General features: G+C 37.8%; 1 protein-coding gene across 1 annotated transcript; it reads left to right on the top strand.

Moving 5' to 3' along the window:
- Positions 1–10,430: 10,430 nt before the first annotated feature.
- Positions 10,431–11,499, top strand: LOC112588375 (uncharacterized). The gene is made up of 2 exons (XM_025298076.1): positions 10,431–10,472; positions 10,568–11,499. The coding sequence occupies exons 1-2, from the start codon at positions 10,463–10,465 to the stop codon at positions 11,122–11,124; spliced, it is 567 nt and encodes a 188-aa protein (XP_025153861.1). The 5' UTR covers positions 10,431–10,462; the 3' UTR covers positions 11,125–11,499.
- The last annotated feature ends 1,301 nt before the right edge of the window (positions 11,500–12,800 follow it).

Genomic DNA, 12,800 nt, shown 5'->3' with positions numbered 1-12,800 from the left:
GTTTATCGTGTTCTACAAAGAAAGAATAACCTTCACAATAGAAAGTGATATGTACTATCCTCTCAACTCTTACTGATAAACATTGATCAATTATATAATAAATATATAAAGCGCAAAAATTTTATCGCATCAAAATGTGGACCCAATGAAGACTTACTTAAGAATTAACGTGTCAAGAAAATTTAATTTAATTCTACGAAAAAACGAAAATCTAGTCGGACGGAATAAATTGGATTATATTTGTTAAAGTTTAATTTAACTTAAGTGTATATTATATCAATTATATCAATTAATTAACTAATTATGTTTTTCTCGCACACAATACGATGAAACGAAATACTCGAGGATATTTAATACGTGCCTACTATCTAACCTTACCCTCATCCATCCTAGTCATCCGTCAATTAGACTGCTATACCCTGCAGATAATACATTAATGAATTAATGAATTACTACTATAAATGTACATCCAAGTCGAAAGTCAGGAATACTTGATTTAGAGGAAGTTTCTCGTCTACCTCAACAACTTGGAATATTTTTACGTATTTTACACGTACTTTTATTGATACACTTTTCTATCATGCGAACCATGCTCGAACAAACAATAGCGTTACCCAGGCAAATGAAAATATTGATACACTTTTCTATCATGCGAACCATGCTCAAACAAACAATAGCGTTACCCAGGCAAGTGAAAAAAATAATAACGATAATGGCCAGTACAGAAAGTGGGTTATGCGCATATCACGTGCAAAGAAAAAATAATCCGTCGTACGCAGTCGTGATACAATAAGTCATTAATAATAATTCCCCATTTAACGCAACATGTAAGTCCGCCGACGATCCGGCCCATCGCGCGCGCGCATCATCTTCTTCCCCCCGTGGCGGATGTACGGCGCGTGATAAACTCTAAATGATAACCCGGAGAAGCAACCGTGCATAACGCTATCGTACAATATTATGTATTACAAAGAGATATTCGACGCCGTGGGCCAGGCGTGAGAGAAAAACCGGAAAAAGGAAAGAGAGCGAGCACTATCGGTGCGATTTGTCGACCTGCCGCCGACGCCGACAGTGGAAAATTTCGTGAAGGATAGACGATGGCGATGACGACGACGCGGCCCGCAGCCTGCGAGACAATCGATCCGATGCATCTGTTACGCCTCTCGTGTACCACGAGCCTCCTCCCATGTGCCTACTCTCTCTCTTTCTCTTTCTCTCTCTCTCTCTCTCTCTCTCTCTCTCTCTCTCTCTCTCTCTCTCTCTCTCTCTCTCTCTCTCTCTCTCTCTCTCTCACATCTCGTCTATTAATTAATTCCGCAAAACTTTCTCAGCAAATGCACATATCATTATGCAATATCAGTGTTTATACTCGCATGCAGATAAACGCAGATAAACGCACTCGCGAGGACTCGCGACGAAAGTTCGTCGACCCGCGAATTCCCGAAGATTCGCGACACCTCACGCAAATTTGGCAAAGGGAAAACTTTCGACTCGTAGTCGAAACAATCTCCAAATTTCACAACTGGTTCAGTCCAATTTGATAAATAAATCTATTAACGAGGAATTTCAAAGAACGAATCACGAATCGAGATCACGCTCGCGAACTCGCGTATAAAAATTAATCGGCAGCTGCAGAAAACTCGTAATTGCATAATTCGTTTGTTACCCTCACAAACACACACGCGCGTAAAGAAGCTTTGCGCGAACATTGCTCACGGTCGATCTTAATTTATGTATGCCGTGCATATCATCGTACTGCAGGAGAATTAATCAAATTAGCGCGGATAAGCGACAGCCGTTATTAATAACCCGCAACGAATCAGAAATAGTAACTACAACGCGGGCGTATTGATCGGCGTCCTTGTTCCGCGCGCCGGCAGGTAGGTCCTTCGACTTGAATTTCTCTTTCAAATGTTACGCATATTACTTACGTCCGCAGTATTTTTGTCGATGCATCCGATCATACCCTGCATCATAACCATACGAACACATCGACCGTGCGAGTACATTAGGAATGGAAAAAGTGCATTGGGGCTTGTTTCCCTAGCATGGTCGGTACGAAAGAAACCGCGCATTGGCGATAAAACGTTGACCTTGAACGATATCGATGAGTTCACGGTATTATCTGTGAAAATTTGCAACGCGTCCATTTGCCCACGTAATATTCCGCGCGGCGATAAGCATGTTTTGCTGCCTAGAAAGCGAGCGAGTCTGCCAGAGATGCCGCAATGCGTGCACCAGATGCGGATTCGATCATCGGCTCTAAACACTTCGAGAAGAGACAAAATTTTATCTTTCAGCTGCTTTTTTAGTGTGTGCGTGTGGGCTATATACTTGGTAAAATAATAGAAATCGATTTTATAGTTGACTGATTAATAATTAATTTTGTCAGTTTTTTTTTATCAGTTGAATTATTCATAATTACATATGTATACGACAATCGACTAATTCAGGTTATTGATTCGCCGACTATTGAAGTCGGTTATTAAAATTTTTATCCATCAATGTCCAAATATTGTTCCGATATGTTATGCGCGGAGAGGAAGAGGAAAAAGGCTCGCGACGCGCCAGAGTTCGAAAGCCAGCAAGGAACGAAAGGACACCCCACGCATGGATCGGGAGTGTGATAAAAACTTAGCCGCGTGTAGGCTTACCGGCGACGTGATATATACCAGATGTGGGAGCACTGAATGGGCGCGCTCGAGAATGAGATTTGATAAACAGACGTGGGCGTCGCGGGACGTCCGTGCACCTTGATGAACTTCCTGCCAGTCAGCCAGCCGGCGGATGCAGCCTCAAGTGAGGAGCTAGCATCGAATGATGATTACCGCAAAATCGCCGTGACGAGTAGCGACGCGAAACTCTCCGCAGTCGCGATTAGTCCTTTCGAAGTCGAGGAAGGAGCAAAGGTTCATCTTTTTTCTCTTTTTTTTTTATCTTTATTTTAGTTCTTTCCTCAGATTCTAGATTGCTGGTGGCTCTTCCGAGTTGCTTCTTTCTTTTGAAGGAATCGTTAGAATGCGTTGGATGTAAGCGAAACACTGAAAGGAGATATTTTACCTGTGGGAACATTCATTGTCGCACAATCTCCTGCGCATAGCCGATCACCAAACCGAAAGACTCACATGTTAGTCTGCGCGTCATCCTGCTGTCTTTTCCTCGTACATCTCACGCGCGTGTGTATATGTGTGTCTATTTTTGCCGACGTAGATTTCCCGCTAATAACTCAGACAATGACACATCATTGTGGGCGCCAGTTTTCTCGCGGCGGAAATCTCCATTCGCGAAACCATTGGCGTAAGCAATTCCGCTCATTTCTCGCGACACGATGCAACTTGCGCTTCACGACTCACACACACTATGTGACTTCATCTTCCAGTTTTACAAAGCCAGTTTTATGTAAAAAGGACAAATACAAATATCTTTAAAGATTATTATAAAAACATCAAAATAATCGTGTGAGTTAATATTTTCTAGATATAATATAGTGTAAAAGAAAAAGAAAAAGAAATGTATATATTGCAATATATCAAATTGGAAATATGTTCAAAGTATACAAAATGCTTCGAGAATTCTACAATAAAAATCTATGTAGGCACAACTTTTCAATTCGTGATCTTTGAATTCTCGTTTACAATATTAAAAATATTCACTGATTGCATCAAATTAAATTTGTGCTTAAATTTCTGTGCATGCATTCTTTCCCTTACTTGAGTGTACATATATACATACATATATATATATATATATTTATTTATATTTCAAAATTTGTTCTTATCCATCAAAACTGGCTACTGCCGCTTACATTACTGAATGTACATGATGCAAGATATCGTTTCGCAATTCGCGGTACTCTCGAGCGTATCGTATTCACACGTATCGGTATCTCAATACTTGTTCGACATCTTGCAGTGCGTCATGTATTACCATTAAACAATGACCGACACTTCTGACACGACAGATTACTCCAAAATTATTACATGTTGCATCATCATTACCATCATTGTTGTCATCGTCGTCTTCGTCGTCGTCGATCGAAACAATCTCGAGACGATCAAATATTGAGATGCTTCGATCGCACATCGCACCGCACCGCGTCGCCAAGCCTCATCATTAGCAGCCAGTTACGAAGTGATAACAAATTCTCTGGTATGCATATTGCGTGTTGTGTTGCAAGTGGAAAAAAGCCAGTATACTATTTGCGTCTATATCGTTTTACTTATTTCACAGTACAAAAACGTCGGAAGTTACTTGACACTCTGCGCATAATGACTCACGTGCGCGTACGATCGCACATTTGTTGCGTCACGCGCGTCACGTTAGCAGTATCATACATCTTTTTTTTCCTTTTTGTACAATCCTGTTGAGCAACACCTTACCAATATTTCGTGCTGCACGGGATGCACGAGTAACTTGAATCAGGACAAATGATTTCAACTCAGCATATCGTAGAAAATTATAAAAGAATCAAACTGAGCTCTTTCTAGGATTGCCAAATGTTTAGATTTCAGTTAGACAATCTAGATTTCGCCATCAACTTCTCGGTTGCCCAGATAGTAACCAAAAGTATTTAGATTATTAAATATTCCTTATTTATCGATACATTCTTCAAAAAATGTATTTCTATAAACTACATTTCCAATTTCTTTTTTCGAAAGTCTGTCTAAATTAATCCTCAAATCTACGAGTCTTAGAGAATCGACGAAGAAATTTTTCCGTATTTTTCTTTTCCTGTGCTTCGTCCCGATGCTCGAGAAGAAAATAACAGAAGGATCGCCTTACTTCCCCTTCTTCCATAGGTATGGGGTTGTATGCGATAATGTAATTTCTTTTCTCTCGCATATACATCGCAAAGGGAAAACGCAGAAAACGCTACATTGCTATCCTCACGACTCAGAAGTCTTGGCCAAAATGAAAATTGATAACCACACACACGTGCACCGTAAATGATGTCATGTATATATGCGGGCGTTGTTTAAAAGACACACTTTAAGCTACTCGTGACGAATGACGGACATAGTTTGGTACGGTAATAAATTTGTCGGTGGCTCTCGCACGCGCGTATCGTGATGTTAAAATTCGAGCGTGACTGTGCGACTTGTTGAAACGCAGTTGTACGTAAGCGACATTATTTACAAAGCGTTACAACGCGAAACGAACCAATGTGAACTTTAATCGTATGCTAAAAAGGTGCATCGTAATCGTTACACCTATTTATAAGACGAATAATACACATTGATTCCTAACTGAACGTTATTGCTACGTATTTTCGGACGATGAAAAAAAGGAGACAAACTTCTCTTTAACGATACGCATCGGTGATTCATCCCATTGAGATGGTCCGACAATGAATCAGTCGCGGTTATCGGTATCGGGAAAAATTAATACTTCGCTGTTGCCTCGTTATCCGATCGTGTTACGTGTCCAAAGCGAGTCACGCATCTTATTCTTCGGCAATAAAAGAGAAGCGAAGTACAGCTTCGAAATCAACAAGCGAGTGATCTATCGCGTTCTGCGAAAAATCGCGTGAGATCGTATCGCATCGCGCGTTCGCGCACGCAAATTGGCCATTTAACGTTTCCCATTTCCTGCTCCTCAGAGAGATTACGATGTTGTACCCGCACAGAGAACCGCGCGAGCACGACAAATAATGAATGCTCGTAACCATTTTTCTTCCTTTGCTCGTACCGCCGTTAATTCGCACAAGTTTCGCAGTTACTCGGTATTTTTCTCGAAAATCTCCAGTTCTGTCGCAACCAACATCTCAATTTCCGCTTGTATCAGTGGCTTATATTACGGGCGCTTTTTTATTCGTACCGGCGCCGCCGGACGGCTTGACTTCAGTCCTCATGCATAATTATCATCGCAATTTCAGCTTCTGTTCTCGGATAGGAAGCATCGGATAGGAATAAACGTGGCGACGATGGCGATTAAACAAACACACACAACGTATAGCTATAATTTAAAACTCATTTATTGAACATGACATAAAAATCACGATACATAATAATGATAAACCGAAGTCTATTGTAAGCGCGCGCGCGTGCGCGCTTCGAAAACTTTAGATATATTATCCATTTGTAATCTTTCTCAGCGTAATATTTCATGTTTGTTTGTGTGTGTGTGTGTGTGTGTGTGTGTGTGTGTGTGTGTATGTGTGTATGTATGTATGTGTACGTATGTGTGTGTATGTGTGTGTAATCTCCTTATCAAACCCTAACAGACGGTTACTTTATACATGTATGTATAATCGTTACGCATGGAATGTACGTCTACCGTCTCGCTTTTCCTCGCATCTGTTTTCGATCCACGTCACAAAGTTTCCGGATAATTAATGGACAATTCGACAATACGGATGGCTCAGCTCTCTTGTTTCGCCCATATCTTAATATTTTATTCTAAATATTCTTAATATTTTATCAACTTCTAAACTTGTTCTAAGCGATAGACGGAATAACGATAAACTTTTCATAGATTCAAGCGCTAAATAAATATTCTACTCGCCAAACTGACCTTGTATGAAATTTCTTTTCACTCCTCACTCGCCAGGATTCAATATTTAATTACTGAAGAACTTCATGAAATCCGAACGGAAACGTGTGAATCCTGGAAATGCTCGCGGCCGACCATATCGGCAAGTTAAGATGTACCAACGCGAGAAGGTCCTGCGAGAAAAAGCGAGCGATACGGATTCTCTCAACAACGAAAGCCGCTATCCGTCAAAAAATAAATATGTTAATGTAAACACGAAAGATAGTGTGTAGGTAAAGAGGCGAGAAATATATGAGGCGGCGTAATCTCTCCTAAGTACGCCGCCACGTAAAATGCGGGGCGCCTGACTGGGCCCCACTACTATTCTACTTTTTTTTTTTCTTGTCATTTTATCATAATCGTGGGCTTTTGGCAGTGATATTCAATCGTCGTGAATGAGGAGAAAGTACTTGAGCAATCGGCGACAACGTTGGAACGGTGTTGGAATCACGTCCAAGTAACCACGTTAGCAAGTACTGCTTTTGCAAGACGAATCTTGTCTCTTGAAATATATATAAGTCAATTTTTCTGTTTAATAAAACGCTCGGTCAGAAGTAGAAATCAAGTCAATTTTCAAAGTCAAGGGAATTTTGATTTTATCCGTTATTACGTTGAAGGAAATGAAAATGGACGAATCAATCATTTTCCTGTCATTATGTCGCATATCGAGTATTAACAGGAACCTTAAATTTTTATTCGTGCCATAACGCGCGTATCTCGACGGTTTATTGATTTTTGCTGAAAGTATTGGCGCATGGTCACACGTCGCCGCAAGAGAAGGAAAGGAAAGAAACGGGGAAATCTCGTTTCGATGAACTCGCAAAAGTCTCGATGCTTCTCCTCAAACACACGCTAAAAATCCGCTCAAAATGTCCCGAATGAGGTATAACAAATAACCATAAGACAGTAATAGTAATACAAAAAATAGTCAAATCGTCGCGTAATAAATATATACATATACATATATACGCGCGCACACATATATATACATATATATTATTTACTATATATGTATACATATATATCTGCATGTGTACAGCTTTTTGCAATCGCGATGCGACCGTAGAATGAAAGTGGATCGAGAGATCAGAGGATTAATTAAGAAATATTTACTCTTTCGATTTATATTTTCAAAGATGATCGAAGATCAAGTATGATGCAACAAACATTTAACAGAGAGACTTGACAAATTTTTTATTCCGCACGTGTGCGTTCATTAAGACGAAGCGAGAGAAAGTCCCAATCCACGTTTACTCCGCGGTCCGAGGCCGCCGTAATAAATAGATCGCATTATATCTCGTCAATTTCTAAACTCTAATAACATCTTTTCTCTTCTAATCAGTACGAATCAATCAGCGAAACATCGGGACGCGTGCGAAGAAAGTCATATGACGGCCGATTGTGTAGCCACAATGGGCAGTACGAGCGGAAAAACGCTCCTTGATTGAAAAAAAAGAAAAGAAGAAAATAAAAAGATAAACGCGAGAAGCGATGAGGATAGTCCAGATACAAAAAGCTTTCAACCTATTCGTTAACGGGAACTCACGCGAGACGTTCAAAGCTTTCTGAAGGGAACATAACATTGCGCAATCTTCCAACTGATTTCAAAACTAATCCTTCACCTCGCATCCCAATGTCTCGCCCAGCACCACGGCGTATCTCGCCCTATATCGATATTTAAACTTTTGTCTCTATCTCTGTTTCCCTTGTTTTTTTTTTAAGCAGTCTTACGAAAAGCGGCAACTTTTGGAAATTATTCAAGTACGCGCCTCCAAAATAATTCCCTCCGACTCAGCTTTTATCCATGCTAACCGCCGTTCGCGAGTGATCCTCCTTCTCACTCCCCCCTCCCCCCCTCTCTCTCTCTCTCTCTCTCTTTTCTCGTCCCCTTGCCATCTGCACCCGATCTGAAATGCAGGTTGAGCTATGCAAATTTTCAAAATTTTCCGCGTGATATCTACCGACTAACAAGGGAACTGTCAGGGGTGTCCCTCACCGATTTGATTCTCCTTGAAATATGTTATAAAACAAACAAATCAAAGAGACACGAATTTTTTTATATCGGCCCAATCTCATGTTTAAGGGATGAAACAACCATTTGAAAAAAAACGGTCTTTTTCTTTGAGATCGAATATTGTCGAAACTATAAGATATACAAAAAAATTGTTTCAACAAAATTTTAATGGTTTGAAGAGTACTTTGAGGTTATGTAAAGAAAAATTTTTTTTATTAAATATTTTTTTATTTAACCACCACCTCCACCCCCCCTTGTTGCAAAATTAAAAATTTTTTTTTACCAAAGTAAAGGTTATTTTTTTCCAAATTCAACCATGTATAATAAAGTAACGTTACGAGAAATCATTTTCGAGAATTAATTGTTATCGCCTCCGTATATACGTTTATCTATCAGTTCGTCACGTTCGTGGAAACAAAATGTGCACCGCCTAGTAATAAGGCGACCGTGTATCTAATGTGAGCATATAATATTCACAGTCAGTACAGTCTTTATACTCTGTTCTTCTATTATACACCATCTTTATATTCTATCTTCTGTTATACTCACATCAGTGGAACTTGCTAAACCACGAGAATACGAGAACTTTCATGTGAGAGGTACGTAAATATTCTACGAGCTACTGTCTTTTACATATTTTTCTCGACATAAATATGTTCCTTAATGTCTGGTGTATCGATGAAAAAAAGAAGAATTAAAATCGGTTAATATTTTGTATTGTTTTAGGTTGAATGTTGAATATAAAATAGCTTTTACCCAATTATCGGAAGCACGTAAAAATTTTGAAGTGGTTGAAGTTAGGAGTAAATAGTTTTTATTACAACAGACAGCAAAGTTTAACATCCTTGGAAATGATTATTAATCCACGTAACGTTGTTAGACGTTTTATTGATGTCAATAAATTCAATGTACTTAATAGAAACGCCAGTAACTGAAGCAGAAATAGAATTAAAAGAAAACATACAAAAAGTATTACTGGATAGCATTTTTCATTATAATGGGTTGGAAGTAACGGAAGAAATATATCTCGATTATGAAGAACCTTATAAATTACACAGTCCGAAAATAATTGAAGATGACGAAGAAGCATGGGGTGAAGATAATTTGAATTCTCAACCTCAATGTTCAAATGTTGACGAAGATTTTGACAATTCTTATAAAAGACGGGCTGTTGAGTATTGGCGGAATAGAGATAATGAAGAAAATAATAACAATAGAACAAGGAGTCGTTCTCTAAAATCAGTGCAACATACATTTAAAAGAGTTTCATCTCTACGTCAGTTAAGACGGTGGGAAGAACAATTGCAATCAGGTGGAAATCGTGTAGAAAAATTATCTTACATCTCCAAATTTACACATGATAAATTTACTGCTGCTGTTGAATCAGGATTCATGGTTCATGATATTGATATAAAAAGATGGGCTTTGCAAGCTCAGGAAGAAATAGGAAATTTACATCCTATATTTAAAGCATCTCTCAGTTGGGTAGCAAAATTCAAAAAGTCCCACCGAATTGTTTCAAGAAAAGTTACGAAGTTTGTCACTAGAAGAACATTGGAAGATTCTGTTGATTTGCAAAAAACAACTGATGATTTTTTGAAAGCAGTAAAGCCTCTTATTGAACAGTTTGGATTTGAAAATATTTATAATTCAGATCAAAGTGGTTTCCAATTGGAAATTCATTCTGGAAGATCATTGTCTAACGAAGGAGAAAAGAAAACAGAACGTGTCGTGCAGTCTATATCATTAACAACACATTCATACACGATACAACCAATAATATCGTGTGATGGCAAATTGCTGTCACCTTTATTTATTGTGTTAAAAGAAGTTCATGGTAGATTTGAACCAAGAGTAGAAGAAAACTTGTTTAAACCAATAAATGTTATTGTAAAAGCATCGAAATCTGGCAAAATGACATCAGGTATAGATATCCTTTTATAACTATTTCATATTTTATTTAACAATCTAAAAGGCGTCATGAAAAAGCTATTAAATTAACATTTACATTTCTTACAAATCATTTTAAAATGTGGTTAGAAGAAGCTTATTTTCCAAACATTGGTTCTAATAGCGTTCTTCTTATCGATTCATGGACTGGACATTGCCCTAATATCATTTCGGATTTAACACCTTCGGGAAAACGTATTATTACTATGATAATATCAAAAGGCACTACAAGAAAAATACAACTATTAGATGTGTATGGATTTAGAATTTGGAAAAATTTTGCTAAAAGATTTTCAGATATTGTTTTACTATTGGAAAGCAATATAAATTTGCATGAACGAAATAATATAATAAAGTTGCAATCACTGATACATAATCAGTTGTCATCCCCACGATATCACAACTTGTTTAAATATTCGTGGTTTAAAAGCGGTTATACAGACGAAAGACCAGAAGACTTTAAAAACCCTGTACAGTTTAGTTTTGACGAAACTTCAATTACATGTGACATCGAAGGTTGTAACAATATAGCGGTAATAAGATGTTCGTGGTGTAAAAAGTCATTATGTTTGAAACACTTTTTCCACAAATATCATTATTGTAATGAGTATAATGAGAGCGAATAACTCTAAATATAAATTTATTATATTCTTTTAATTATTAAGTATGTTTATGAATTATTGTGTAAACTACAAAATATAAAAGCATAAATATGTAAAAATATGTACGAAAATATCCGAAAATATATACAACAACATCAGTCCTTAATCCCTATGAGCCATAAACCCTTCATTGGATGTACGTGTGATTTTTTAGAAATATTTTATTATTATAATTCACAAACGTTTCGGTCATATATTTGGCCATTAATGTGCTCTTCTAAAACAAATAATTCTTCTCTAGTACTCTAAAGTTGTCTTCTTCATATTACGTGCGCTTAATATGTAATGTCTTTCCCAGGGAATCGCCAAAAGCCATTATATATTTTCGAATCTTATTAGTAGGTTCAGGAGCCCCAACGCGTTAGGACGACGGGGTGCGTAAATGAAAAGAAAAAAATGAAAGAAAGAAAGAAAGAAAGAAAAGTTGTAAGTTATATAGAAAACTTTAAAAATTTTATTTGAAGCATTTTTTTATATATGTTTTACTGGTTGAACCATAATTACCTGCGCACATAGCACAGATAAGCGTATATACGGAGGCGATAACAATTAATTCTCGAAAATGATTTCTCGTAACGTTACATTATTATACATGGTTGAATTTGGAAAAAAATAACCTTTACTTTGGTGAAAAAAAATTTTTAATTTTGCAAAAGGGGGGATGGAGGTGATGGTTAAATAAAAAAATATTTAATAAAAAAAATTTTTCTTTGCATAACCTCAAAGTACTCTTCAAACCATTAAAATTTTGTTGAAACAATTTTTTTGTATGTCTTATAGTTTCGACAATATTCGATCTCAAAGAAAAAGACCGTTTTTTTTCAAAGGGTTGTTTCATCCCTTAAACATGAGATTGGGCCGATATAAAAAAATACGTGTCTCTTTGATTTGTTTGTTTTATAATATATTTCAAGGAGAATCAAATCGGTGAGGGACAGTTCCCCTGATAATTCCCTTTAAGCTTTCTCTTAGATCCAACGTAAATGTCCGAAAGCGCGAATCGACGAATGCTGATCGGAACCATTTCTCTCTCGAATTGTAATGAATCCTGTAGAAGAGAGTGATTCTCTTTTATGAAGGAATATTCATCGACGTGTGTATCGGGTCCACACGTTCTTCAGTTGCATCTGCCGTGTGAAATCTATCTTGAATTTTGGTAGAAATTAAAATTCTCCAATATACTACTTTTGCTCTCACGGTTCAGATTTGGACACAGTCGACAAACGCTTTCAAAGCCTCAGCCTCTCTTAATATTATATATACGTTAAAACGGACGTAACACGACTTCAAAATGCTCGCGCACCTATCAGAATTCCTTCGCTTTTATTCATTTACTTTTCGGAAAGGTCCGAAGACAATGATCTTCGTGTCCTTCCGGAGGGAAAACAAACTATCGGAGTTCTGCTTTATATTTCACTGTTGTTCAGTGCAATCTAGAGGAAACTTGTCGATTCGGTTTTCAAAGGAAAAATCGCGAGTCTGCGACGGAGAATCGAAGTGTTCGCACGAATTCTCGTCCTAACTATAATGTCTCCTCACTCCCTTAAACGCTTCCCCCTTAATCCGTTAATCGTTGCAGACGTAATTCTATCTTATAGCTTATGGTATCACAGAGTTACACGCGGTATCGCTTAATTGCT

This window comes from Harpegnathos saltator, unplaced genomic scaffold (genome assembly GCF_003227715.2).
Source record: "Harpegnathos saltator strain DR-91 unplaced genomic scaffold, Hsal_v8.6 scaffold203, whole genome shotgun sequence".
Taxonomy (NCBI): Eukaryota; Metazoa; Arthropoda; class Insecta; order Hymenoptera; family Formicidae; genus Harpegnathos; species Harpegnathos saltator.
The sequence above is the reverse complement of the archived record's forward strand: the minus strand, read 5'-3'. Positions and strand labels throughout refer to the sequence as shown.